This window comes from Archocentrus centrarchus (assembly GCF_007364275.1).
Source record: "Archocentrus centrarchus isolate MPI-CPG fArcCen1 chromosome 18 unlocalized genomic scaffold, fArcCen1 scaffold_23_ctg1, whole genome shotgun sequence".
Classification (NCBI taxonomy): Eukaryota; Metazoa; Chordata; class Actinopteri; order Cichliformes; family Cichlidae; genus Archocentrus; species Archocentrus centrarchus.
The window spans coordinates 7,316,415-7,329,798 of NW_022060145.1; the positions used below are offsets into that span (position 1 = coordinate 7,316,415).

The following is a 13,384-nucleotide window of genomic DNA, read 5'->3' on the forward strand; positions in this document are numbered from 1 at the left end:
CAAAAGTAATCAGTTAAGCAGTCGACACAAATGTAACACATAGCTGCTTCAGTTAACAAGGGAAAGAAAGCACCTGGAATGCACATCCACAAAGCCATCAGAGAGGGTACTGAGAAGTTAAAGATGCTGCTCAACATAAAGACTGAAACATCACTGAACTACCCCCCCCCCCCCCTCCCCCCCAATCTCAAACTGCTATGTCAGGAAAAACAAAAGGGAAAAAAAAAAAAAAAAAAAAAGGGGCTTGAGACACCATTTAGGATTGTCAGGATAACATAAATGATGTTTTGTTTGCAGTTTGTATTTCTCTACATATAAAGTAAAAACCTAAGGCATGAAGAAGAAACCCTTCGGTGACGACCTGTGCACTGGGCATCCTTGGTTTGTTTGTTTTTTTTGTTTGTTTTTTTTTTGGCCTAATCCATTTTTCTTATCTAAATAATACTGTCAAATGTGACTGTAGTTAGAAATGGTAAAAAGTTCATTAACCGTAGGTTGGGCCTTGAGACACGATGGATATTACTTTATCCTGTTTAGTTCTGAGACCACTTTCCTGCAGTCTCTTCTTCCCTGACGCCATGTCTGAAAAATTGAAACATGTCTGGTAATTATTTGCAATGTTGGCTGTTTTGTTTGTTTTTTTAACTGTTTTCCTCTAATTCACTCAGCCACAATAAGGCCACTGAAAATAACACATATGACCTTTGAAATGTTCTTATTTGCATATATAATCTCATCATGTGACAAATGAATACTAAAGGTAAATAAACTGTACATTTACACTAAATGCCTTGATTACTCAAAGGATACATTAAACATGTTAAATGAAACATTATAAAAACAGGCATAAATATAAGGCACTCTAAATGCAAAATGAAAGAAATGTCCTTACCACTGAACGCTTTAAAGAACCACGACAAAGTGACGTCTTTGTACCTTGCCCTATTGTGTGGAACGTGAGTGCGGCTGCGTGACCCCTCTGTCTCTAAATACAAAGTGTACGAGAGCTTGAAAAAAATGCACCAGTGATGCTTCGACTGGCACCTGGACATTCCCACTCCCACACCTCACTTGCGGGGGGAAACAACAATGTCAATGAGTGATTAACATATCCACGTAAAACCCTACCTAACATACACATATTTATTGCACAAGAAAAGATGCACTGAATCAGAATACAGTTTTGTCCTACTGATGTGCATTCCAGTGAAAAATCTCTTCATTTCCCCCATAGCACACATACTCTCAATTTAAAAGATTTCATAGACGATCCATATTTCATATACATTTTACTCATAAATTATGTACTTTATCAATATATTTAGAATGTTATTTACTTTAATATATATATATTTATTTCACATATTTGACAATCTATACCATATATTTATATAGTCATATATGTCATTGGATTCATCAGGTTCTCTCATCATTGTAACATGGAAGAACTAAGATAATCGGTAGCAGCAACTTCATACTTTGCTCATCCCTGTTGATTCCACAAAGCCCCAGTTTATCTCACGGGAGTAATTAAGTTACCATGTATGTGATCATGGACAGAAACAAAAAAAACCAAAAAAATTAAACAAACCCCCCCCCCCCCCAGAAAAATCAAGACCAAAATATAACTCCTGAACAAAGTTAAATTTTGGTTGTGTGGATTCTGTTCTGTGCACCAAGTGCAACAAAATGAGAGGGAGAGGGGAAAAAAAAAAGCAAAGAGATTCTCTGCAAAATAGCACGTTAGAACAGTTCTACAGCTTTAAAAAAAAAACAACAAAAAAAAAAAAAGAACATTTACGTAAATACATTTTATCACTTTTTTCCCCAAGCGATAAATTTGTGTAAAAAAATGAAATTCCCACATTTCAAAAAAAGTACATCAGCTGTATAATAAAGTACTAAAAAACTAAATCAATAAATTTTTTTTATTTATTTCATAGATCATTTACCCTCTTCCCAAAATTTAGACGATGAACATTGTGACAGAAAACGGGGTATTTATTCATTGTTACTTTAAGTCTGTCCTCCTCTTGTGGACCAAGCATTGTCTTCTTTTGCGATGGGTTGTCTGTGTGTATTTGATTGTGAAACAGATTTTTTTTTTTCTTTACAATGTGCATTGAGTTCTTTTGTTTTTTTTTCCTCCCCCGCAATACTGTGTGCCTCCAGTGCCTCTCGTAATGGTTCATAATCACTGATGCATTTCTGACGATGTCATTATTGTTCATTTACTTTTTTGTTGTGTTGGTTTCATTCAGTTTTACGAGCCCCAAAATGAATCCTTGAAGCAAAAGAAAAGGTAATTCCGTATATTGCTTCAACAGTCAGGATTCCCTCACTTTAAGTCAAGGCGAGGTTTTATCGGGGTTGGGGAAATACTTGGTCCTCCTGGGAATCATTTTTTTTTTTCTTTTACGTTTTTTGACAAGTCATGTCGCACATCCAACACGTAATGAGTTGTTAGCAAGGAGTTAAGGAGTACTTTCTCAAGCAGGAATTTATGGCTCAGAAGAGAGGCTCACTGGGTTTTCTTTTTCCAAAGGGCCCTCTGCTTTTATCTTCCAATACTGGGTCTTTTACGTTGCATAGTGATCAAAGCTTCCCAAGTACTCCAAGCCAGCTCTGTAGCAGAACTGGTATTGATCCTGGAAACAAAGAAGAAAAGATGGTTACATGTTGAGGGATGATGGTTCTATTTTTTTGTCCCTGCTATAGCTACGTGGAAACTTTCGAATCAAAATCTTTTTTGCGTCTTCTTAAGATACAAATGAAAATTAATTCTCAAAGCTTGAAATTTGTGTGCTGGCCAGTTGTTCTGAAATGATAAAATGAGAACGCAGTGGAGAGCTGACGGGACTACTTTAATTCAGCTACTAAATTAATCATAGTCTTTAACAGAGCCTCGCTTTAGTTAATCTGTTTGGCTCAAGAGGCTACTTGGAATCCTTCCAGACCTTTCAGGCAATTGGAGCAAACTATCAAATTAGTAACACAGTCGCTGGTTCCAGTCTCTCAAGCACCTATAGTACAGTATGCAAGTTGGTTTTTCCTAGACTGTGAAAGTACACAAACAAAACAAAGGCTAGGGGAGTGGAGACAGCTCACCTCTGTCTGCACCATGGCTGGTCTTTGCGTCCGTAACATTTTCACTGTCTGAAAGATGTCTACTACACCCTCATATCTCATTCGTTCCAAGACGATGCTGAGGGTGATGAAAACTCCAGTTCTACCCACACCCGCGCTGTGGAGGAGAGATCAGCATGGCAAAGAGGTCAATGCTGTGGCCAGTAGTTTTTTTTTTTCTACATCAAAATTGCTAATTTGATCATGTGTATAATTTATCCCATAATGCCTATGTGCCCTTGCACTGCTCATCTAAAGATTTACAGCTCAAGTTTTTTTTTCATGCATATGCTTTCACTTCAGGAAAGATGCAGATGGTTTGGTGGATCACGCTGGTCGGTCACTTACCTACAGTGCACCGAGATAGGACCATCTTGGCCGAACTGCTCTTTTGTTTTATGTACTTGGCCGATGAAATCGATGAATCCCTCTCCTGATTTTGGCACTCCTTGTTCAGGCCAGTCTGTGAACTGAAACTGCCTTACTGTCCGTGACTGTCCATCCTGAGGGAGAAATAATGTCGAAAAACGGTCACGAGACCCAGAAGTGAAGCTAGGAATCTAGCCGAGGGTATTCGGCGGATAGCGCGTGCCATCATAACGCTCCAGGCCTTGTTTAGCTTTACAGTGCAATCTTGAAATCTTGAAGAAAGGTGGTAGCACAGGTGCCAAGTGTAAAGCATCAGAGACAGTGTTTTTGTTATTAAAGATGACTGTCATTTTACCTGAATGTATTTAACATGAACACTAAAGATGCTAATTCCTTTGATGTGCTACCCTTGACAGGGTGCTTGGAGAATCGACTTTGAGGGTGTGCATTACTTTAGTGATGTTGTATCCCCTTGATAAGGAAAGCAATCCCATTGACGAGACAGTGTAACACGCTCTACAAAGGAGGGGAGTCTGTGCCATTTATCTGTGTAAGCCTTTGATGGAATTAAAAACTCTGGCAGCTCAGTGCTTCCGGCACCACATTTGTTTTTTAACACATTGACATGTGTCATAATTTCCATATATTTATATTTCTTCCCATGTTACACTTAAGGCCATAATGGTGGTGTAAACAAATATTTGATACAATGCCAAAATTGAAGCAAATTACTGCTGCAAAAAAAAAATAAATAAATATAAAATTTAGTTAATTACACTTCATCATCCAGCGTGTTCAACCCCATTATTCAAATCTCCTTTCTTGGTAAATAAAATCATGTGATTAACAAATTGCATTATGGGATTTGAGACATTAAAATAACCTATTGTGTGCTCAAACACTCCCTTCCTTCTTTCTAAATTGTCTACACCTGCACTCCTCTGTAATCCACTCTGTGTCCTCCATGACCCTTAGCTAGGTCACAACCCAGACACGGAAAAACAATAATTGTAGTCTAAACTGTAAACAGCGCTGATCTGACGCGCTCCATTCCCACAACCTCTGATCTTTAAACCCCGTGTTATGAAACAATATCTGCTTACCCTGGCATCAGTCACTTTGAACTCTCTCAGGATATACTGGGGCATGTTATACTCAGCCATGGGGTCCACCACAAAGTACTGGTATCTGGCTGACCTTTCTGCTGGCCAGTACTGGTGGCACTTTTCCTGTGGGAAGTGAAAAATAGAATACCACAATGAACCACAACATTCTCTTCACAGACTAGCTTCATTGTGTCCATTCCCAGAAATGTCTTTCAATTCACACTGTATCTGCTCAACGAAAGCTCATGTTCCCAATTCCTGAATCTAAGTATGGCTGTTTTCACACATGCACCGAAGCCCTGGACTTTTCTAGACTTCTTTTACCCGATGGAGGTGGATGTGAGGACACAATGCTGCCAGCCTGGACAATAACTCATCTTTTAACATGCCGGCTCCCTAGTGCAAAGTCCATATGATGTCTGTTTGTGTCAATATGAGAATAGCAGAGGTAATAGCCGAGTCAATTCCCAGCTCGCGACTGTGTCCTAGCGCCTGTGTTCTCTACCCCTAAACCACACAGTCTTTCTTAGAGCAAAACACGACTAAAGCGGACGATCGCCTGCTTTTGACGTGTGTGAAAACAGCTTATTGTATTTAATTTCATTCAAAGGTTGCCAAAACAAAATTATAGCAAAACAAGTGTTTCCATACCCTGCCCATTTCTCTAAGCTTGGTAAGCATTACAACAATAGTAGAGTTATGCTCCCAGAGCATTCTCCAAAAGTCCTCCGTGGTCTCTGCCAGTGGTCCCTGTGTTGCAATATAGGCTTTCTGTTGCCTGTAGAAATTAATCACATGAGAAAGGTGGGAAACAATCAGCATGGAAACAAATTTGAACATTACCGTGAGTGGTTTTAACATGAAACACAGAACTATGTTTGCCGTGAAACACGGCAATCCTCGTATTGATTCACCGATTCGAGGCAGCTGTTTTTGTTTTTTAGCACTTACCTGTACCCATCAATGAAACTGGCATTGATGTAGTCAGAGCCCTCAACTCCTCGAATGGGTTGAAGACACACTCGCGTGGACTCGTATGGCATTATGTTAACAAGGCGGTTCTTGAATTTGTTGCAGGGGAGATTGGCACTGATGAATCGTGATGTATGGGCTTTAGTGTTAGCTAAACGCTGCAGGGGAAAAAGGAAAAAAAAAGAGATACCCTTGAGTGTACTGGTGCCAGGTAGGAACAATGGCATTCAGATGTTTCTTCATTTTCCTGGCAACAGATTGTGTTTGACAACAAAGGTAAGTTGCGAGTGATAAAGATCTGAGCAGTCTGGAGAATTGCACACCTTGAAAGTGAGAAAGAATCCAAAGTATAATATGCTTGCATATAGCTGGGTCATGTAACCATAAAGTTATTATTATCACAGCTTGCCCTTTGCCCATGTTATGATGAAAAGACAGAGAAAGGGATACACAAGGAAGCCTTAAGCAGTCATTTGTGGTGTAATCTAAACCGTTTATAATCTCTCGGTGGAATCAGCATCCATCAAAAGAGAAAGAAGGTAGGTGCGTGACAAGCAAAGCAATAGTGTACATGCAGCAACGCCACAGACTGCAAAGGGCTGAATGAAGCTGGTGGAGCCTTTCATTGTAAATGCAGAGTATATTGCTCAAGTTCTTCTGGCAACTGCTCTGTGGTGGGGAAAACCTGTGTTCGGCGTTTTCATATAAACGGAGACCTGTGTTTTTCAAGGAAACTGAGCTATGGAAGGGGAAACCAGAAAGGGGGGAAATTTACCCTATGTCATGTTACACAAGCGAGTCAACTAACTGGAATAGAGAGGAAACCACAGGCCCCTTGCTGTCTAGCGGGGCCTAAAGGGGGCTGGAAAATAGTTTGGGAGTTGTGCAGGGAATGGCAAATAAATTACTATGACTCCTTGGTGTGAATTGGGATACTGGGTGCCAATGGGGTGCAGGTAAATCTTATATACTGCAGAATAATTTTATCAGTTATTTTTGGGAAAATTCTGAATGTAAGATAAGATAAAACAGTTTTTTTTAATTTTAGTGTTATTATTTTTTTAATCAAACCCTGACCCACACCAGTAAATACTTCGTACCTTGAACTCAAGCTCCATGCCGGTGACATTCTCTCCGCCCTCTATCTGGGTCAGTTTCTGGATGTAGGCGTATAGGTTTCTGGCGGGCACTTCGGTGGTGCCGCAGTTGACGGCCTCCTGGAGCGCGTCATGTATGAAGACATACTGGTCCTCTGTCTGCACCATGTAGTTGCGCTGGGCACGCATTAGCGTTACGTGCCCGTAGATATCCACCGTCTTCTCGTGCTTGATACGTTCAAGCATGGCATCAATCACGATGAAGCAACCTGTGCGTCCCACGCCAGCACTGTAGCCACGGATGAGACAAAGACAGAAGAGCGTTATTCAACGATGAAATATAGATTTAGGCTTTATTCAACAGATTTCATGACAAGCTCACACCAGGCTCTGTAATCTCATGTGTTTATGAGCTACATCATGCCCTTGTTGGCATCAGAGACTTTATATAAAACTGGGATGAAGCCACCGTGACATCACCCACTGGTTTGCAGACTGGTTTTGAAGCCTTGAAGCATTTTGGCTGACACCAGCTAGTTGTCTAAAGCCATATGCCACGAGTTTATGGGCTGATGTGACTGACACACTCGCTAGTGACATAAGCGCCTTGTCAATTACAAGGTCGCCCCACCGCTAAATTATACTCTGATTTATCATCTGTTGTTCTTTACATAGGACCAACATTGTGCTGTACTGAAGATTTTTAAGCCTGTTATCGATATTTGATCATTTAAAAAGCAGATTTTTTTTTTCAGAAACACAAAACATTCCATCATTCAACAAAATTTCCTAACATTTATTTGTAGTTATTTATTTACACTCTGTTTGCCTGCTCAGATCACCTGGTTGTTGCATTTGTGACATTCTAAACATGAGTGCTGCCAACTACGAAGTCGCATAGTTGCATTTCTGGTGGACCTCCTATGTAATATTAACACTCATAACACGGCTGAGGAGTGTTTCGTCCATCTCTGCTTTTATAGTTTTCATTTATCGTCTGTTATAAATGCCGATATCGATATACTGGCAAATAGCTAATATCGGCCAATGACATCGACCCACTGCTCAGTCGGTCGTGCTCTAGTATTACATCAAATGAGAAGTCAGGTGATTTTCCATGCAATGATGTTTATACACCTGGATTACTTTTAGCAACCAGAGGAGCGGCACCCTGCTGGTTGTTAGAAAGATTGCAGGTTTAAGGCATTTCTGCACTGGCTTTTTATATGCAGCCTGCACTTGGCAACCATATACAAAGCATCAGACATCAGCCCACTGGAAGGAGCGGTGTCTTCTCAAAACAAGGACATGAAGTTTGAAGAAATTCCTTTCTCTCAGCGATGAGGCCAAAAGGTAAACTCTCTGTACCAAGTTTGCCACTGTAGGATGGACCATTTGGCTTGGAGTGTAATTATATCTCAAGTGGCACTATGTGGAGAAGAGGGCTTGGTACTCACAGCCTTGAGCGGGCTCAACACTGGCTTCGCAATCTAGTCCTTCCCCTTTGGACCCCACCTGCACTCTTCAACCTATCAGGACTAATAACTTACGCAACACCAACATTTAACCTTTATCTCGTTGATGGGAAAAGTGCCACTAGAACAAATATGAACACAAATGTGGCTCCAGAGTTGCAAATTTGACGTGAACATTTTTTATTAATGTGCCGGGCAACTTCTGAGGAGTGCAGCTGACTACAATTAATGCCATTAGATTAGTACAGTGCACCTAAATGGAATAAGAGGTTTGGAAGAGGCGCTGAAAGCCGGGTCTCCTCATTAAGATTCACGCAGGTGCATTAGTGAGCAAAAAAGGCACGGGGGGGGGGGGGGGGGGGGGTACTCCAGCAAAGACAAAATGTTTTACTGTTTCACTTTGACCTCTCCTTGCACGCCAGCTTGAGACGTGCTCTATAAATGTAGCGCTTATGCGGACTGCTGACGAACGCTCACCCTTGCACATTACATATTTTAATATTGCATGGTTCAGCACAAAAGATGTTTTCTGATGACAATTTATTTACCGCCGGGCGACAGGGTACTGTTAAATCTTGTTCGTTAACTCTCCTCCCACCTCCCGCAAAGCTCAGCGTTGACAAGACAAGTCCTTGCAGTTGGCACTCCAAAGTAAATAGGTTATTCAATTCATTAAGCTGACATGCCTACGAGGTGTGAGCCATGCTCTTGTGCCTCCTCCTGATGAAGCATTTGTTTTTCATTTGCTCTGAGGAACAGGGGAAGGCTTGAGAAGGAAAACTCAAGAGGGAGTAAAGTCAGTCCCCGGGGGCCAAGTCTGGTTAATGTGCCATGCTGCACTGGAACTGTGCTGCAAATGGAATAAAGACACGTATGGGAGTCATTGGCTTTAACAAATGATCTGATGATCACTTTCAAAATGGCTGACATTGGCTGAATGAGACTGAACTTTTTTATTTCTTTCCTGACAAAACTCTTCACACCTTTAGGGTGGAAAAAAAAAAAAAAAGAGTCCATATGAGTGAGAAAGAGAGAGAGAGAGCTGGGCTGCAAAGAAATGTGAAATGTGTCTCAGGGTTATTTGAAGAATGAATCACTTCCAGGTCTGAGAACACCTCAGCTCTTGGCTGTGGGATACAGAAACAAGTAGAGATTTCTCCCTCTACCCCAGCTGTTTCCAATCTGAAGACATTTTACAGTGCAGACTTGAATGTGGGAGAGTGATGACCTGCAAGAGAGTAAGTGACAGAGTGACAGCACAGAGCCAGAGAGAAGGAGACAGAGGAAGATGAGGAATGCGCGAGGGGGCGATGAGAGCGAAGGGGGAGCCGTGTAAGCTAGAGATGCTCCGAGTTATCTTCAAGCCGCATCTGGAATCTTTATTAATTAAAAAACAGGAAATGCTAGGAAAGTGTAACATTTCTTTATTGACAAGTGTGCGTGTGTGTGTGTGTGTGTGTGTGCGGGGGTGGGGGTGGGCTGAGATGGTGCAGAAAGCTGTCGGCACATTTGGCAGTTGAAGGAGAGCTGGCGTACTGACTGCACTAATGACCTGACACTGCCTTTTCAACCAGTCAAAACCAGCTGCTCTGGACGTCGACACACATTAAGTGTCAGACTAATATGCTTTCCAGGAGTTTAGGGAATAAGGGATGGGAAAGAAAGTGCGGTGTAAAAATACAGCTGCAATGAGTCCTGTGAAGATAAAGCATGAGCAGCAGTGAAAGCAATTACATATGTATTGTTAGAAAATCTCTGGCTGTCAGCTAACCTGTCACCATTTTGCTACTCTGCCTATAAAACATGCACACATAAAGCGAGACTCTCCAGGACCACTGCACTGCTGTTAATGGAGTCGATAATCATTTCAGTCGTGTGTGTGTGTGTGCATGAATACTTGAAAATGTGGAAATTATATCAAAATCAGAATGCATTGCTAGCTTGGAGATATAGAAGGCTGTTCTTTAAAACACACTTTGACCACTAATTTAGCTTTGGAAGATTAGTGGATGACTGTAGTGCCAACCGTTTGTGTAACTGCACTGGAATCATGAGAAGACTGTGGCAACTGTGTAAAGCTTCATGTAAAGGATGTGTATCCCAACGTTACTTAACCTAGCAGTGAAATTGACATGTCATTATGTCTCTAGTCTTTGATTTCACAGAAGCCAGTGCTAAAGTTTTACTAGTTTTAAAAACTAAGTCTGAACTGGTCTTAGAGAATGACTCCAACCAGGTGTGTGGAGGAAAAAAAGCCCTGCTGCACTGAATGCAGCTCATCGAAAGTTATAAGTTTCAGACCACATCCGTGAATGCCACTGGGTGCAGTTAGGTCTGTTTTACTCTCACCACGCCCTGCTGCTGTCACACCTCGTCATAACTGCACAGCCCGTGAAACAGATATGTAGTCAGCACTAGTGGGCAAAGTTGCTTGCCTGTGTCCCTAAATTCCATCAGCGATTGTTTTTCACAATGAAAGATAGTCTGCTGAAGCTTTTCGAACCAAATCTGCAGCAGAATCCAGTCTTGTGCTATTGATATAGTAAGTGCACTTTGTTATGTGGCTACTCGAGGCTGGCTCTAAAAGTGGGTCATTTACCATTGGCTCCATAGACAGTATAATACACGGATATAATACATGTAGCTTCCAGGTCTGAAAAATGACTAAAAACATCCGTTCTATTTGAAGGCCACCAGATGGCGATAGCTGTGGCTGCAAAAAACAAACAAAAAACAAACAAAAAAACCCACTAACAACTTCTAGCTGTTAAAAATCTACGGGAAAACAGCTTTCAGACTTGTGAGTCACTCATTTTGGGTCATGCTGAATAACGCAAAAAAAAAAAAGACTGTTTTGGTTTTGTAAATCTTGGCTGTTCTAACAATTAGACATTAGACAACGAGCGTACGGTTTCACAGTCACACCTGCCATTACTCATCACATCCGTTTGCAACCAAGATGCCGGCAGCAGAAATGCTTAACTCGAGGCTTAAAAACGGGACTTCTGAAACCAGTGGGTGACTTCATGGTGACTGTGACCACCTTTTATACTAGCTTTGCATTCACCATAGAATCTTATTTTACCATGGCCAACTTTACAGTAGACGGTACAAAAACGGGTTTATTTCCTTTAGCTTATTTCACCCTTTGTGACAACCCTACACACAGCTTGTTGTGTTTTTCTTTATCGCCTGCTCTATCTATCAAGCAGCTTGCTGATTGAGCTTTCTATCTTTAGCTGATAGCTTGGCACTTCACCCTCTTTTCCAAATATGGTCACTTTGGGCTCCAACAAACCAATATGGCCACAGCTAAAATTCCAGATTTGAACCTTCACAACTGGGCGGACTTCCAGTCTATACAGTTGACGTAAGTGAAAGCAAATAGCTAAGAAGACTGCATTTTGTATTTTGTCTTTGCTACAGAACAGTACAATCATTGAGAGGAAAAATGGGGGGGAAATGGTTTTGGTGTTACTTGAAACTGTGAGTTGTTCTATAAAGTTTTCCTTCTGAGTCACTGGGAGAGGCCAGCGATCACCATGACATTTAATCATGTCCTTTTGACCTCTTCTGTGACCTCACAATGCCTGACGAGCCCTTTAGCTACAAGCGCAAAACAGCCCGTGACCCGTGGGTTACTGAAAACAGCAGGAACTAGGAAAGCGAGAGACACGCTATAATGTCCCTGGAAGAAAATTTCTCCAGTCTTACCTTGTGTCAAGCGTTCGTTCTGCAGTGGAAAACAGATTAATGTATTTTGATTGATATTCTTAAATACTCCTGCGGGGGATGCATTAGCCACCCACTAAACCCATATTAATGATGTTTCATAAGCATGTGCAAAAAAAAAAAAAAAAAGAGTGCTCCCTTTAATGGACATTTCTTAGCCCAACTGTTTTACACAACAGAGGTATAGATTGCGAACATGCATTTGATGTAATGGATTTTACAGTGTGAAGACGACTCGTGGTGTCTGCATGGATTCATCTAAAATCTGAGAATATGCACGACAGGAGGCGAGAGGAACGCGTTTTCTAATTAGTGACTTGTGAGGGAGGAAATCCTGTGCAGCTGATTTTTAAAAGTTCTCCCATTTAAGCTCCTATTCATTCCCCTACACACACACACACAAAAATAAAAATAAAAAACCTAAACCCCTTGATTGCTTTTTTTTTTTATGTCTTTATGGTCTTTACATAAGGCGCCAGAGCACATGCAGGCTACAACTAATCAGCCAACTGCTCCATAGACTGCACCACGCTTTCAGTTCTGGGAAGGAAAATAATATTCTTGGGCTTTTATTTTGGCCTTTTTTTTTTTAAATGCGCATAAACCTGCATTAACTACAGTTAAAATCTATATTTGATTATAAGTATAGCTGCCTGACAACACCTCCGATATTTTTTAAAATTTTTATTGATAACTAAAAAAATATTGGCAGTAAGTAAATGTAAAAGATAGCTCTATTTAAAATTGTGGTAAAACCTAAAGTTAGGTTTATAGGATTTGGAGCTGGGACATGACTGTATCTGATAGGGTGCCAAAGGAATTAAAAACTCCCATCTGCAGAGTGACATTAATTCCTGCATTCTGCTTCACTGTAAAAAGTCAGGGTTTTCAATTGGAAGCGATTCGGCAACTAGCGCTAATTAACTTCAGCATGTGGTAATTCTAATTCTTCAGTAATCCCTCTACCCTTTTTGTCACTTTCTGACAAAAGTTTGTATCTGTTACACTCACTATCGCTGCTACTTAATTTCTACTTTCTTTTTTTTCCCCCACCGCCCCTTCTCCTTCTGTCACTTTTTTTTTTCCTCTGTGCAGCGCCTCTGATGACGTCCTGAGTTAAGAGAAGCCAGAAGTCTGTGTTATATCTTTGTGCTCTCTGCTGGGAGTCTGGCCTCTTATGTCGCTGAGGGAAGTGAAGTTGGCATGAAAGTTATTTGTTTCAGATGCAATAACCCAAGGGATAAGCCGAGGACTTGTGGGCTGCAGATGCGCGACATGTTAGCGGTGTAGCGAGGAAGGCGACAGGTCCGCATGTATCTGCGTGTCACTGCGTGGGAGGAGATGTTTAAGTTTGCTGAGGGCAATGACACTAGTACTCTTTGTTCCGTGATGCTGAAAAACACCTTCTGATTTTAAAGTGCTTTCTTTGAAAGCTGGTGGGCTGTTTTTTTTTTTTTTTTTAAACATCCTATCAAATATTCTCCCTTTCACTCATAGTTTTTTTTTC

The 13,384-nt window shown here is 41.1% G+C and overlaps 1 protein-coding gene across 4 annotated transcripts in view; it reads right to left on the reverse strand.

Annotated features, from left to right (window-relative positions):
• Positions 1-209: 209 nt before the first annotated feature.
• Positions 210-13,384, reverse strand: part of LOC115775209 (receptor-type tyrosine-protein phosphatase delta) — a 139,032-nt gene continuing 125,857 nt past the window's right edge. For all 4 annotated transcript variants that reach the window (XM_030722765.1, XM_030722766.1, XM_030722764.1 and 1 more), the window contains 7 exons: positions 6,674-6,959; positions 5,553-5,731; positions 5,253-5,379; positions 4,599-4,724; positions 3,475-3,629; positions 3,109-3,244; positions 210-2,648 (listed from right to left, as the gene is read on the reverse strand). In XM_030722765.1, the coding sequence (XP_030578625.1) occupies positions 2,580-2,648; positions 3,109-3,244; positions 3,475-3,629; positions 4,599-4,724; positions 5,253-5,379; positions 5,553-5,731; positions 6,674-6,959 (1,078 nt within the window). In that variant the 3' untranslated portion in view covers positions 210-2,579. The remainder of the gene's footprint in view (positions 2,649-3,108; positions 3,245-3,474; positions 3,630-4,598; positions 4,725-5,252; positions 5,380-5,552; positions 5,732-6,673; positions 6,960-13,384) is intronic.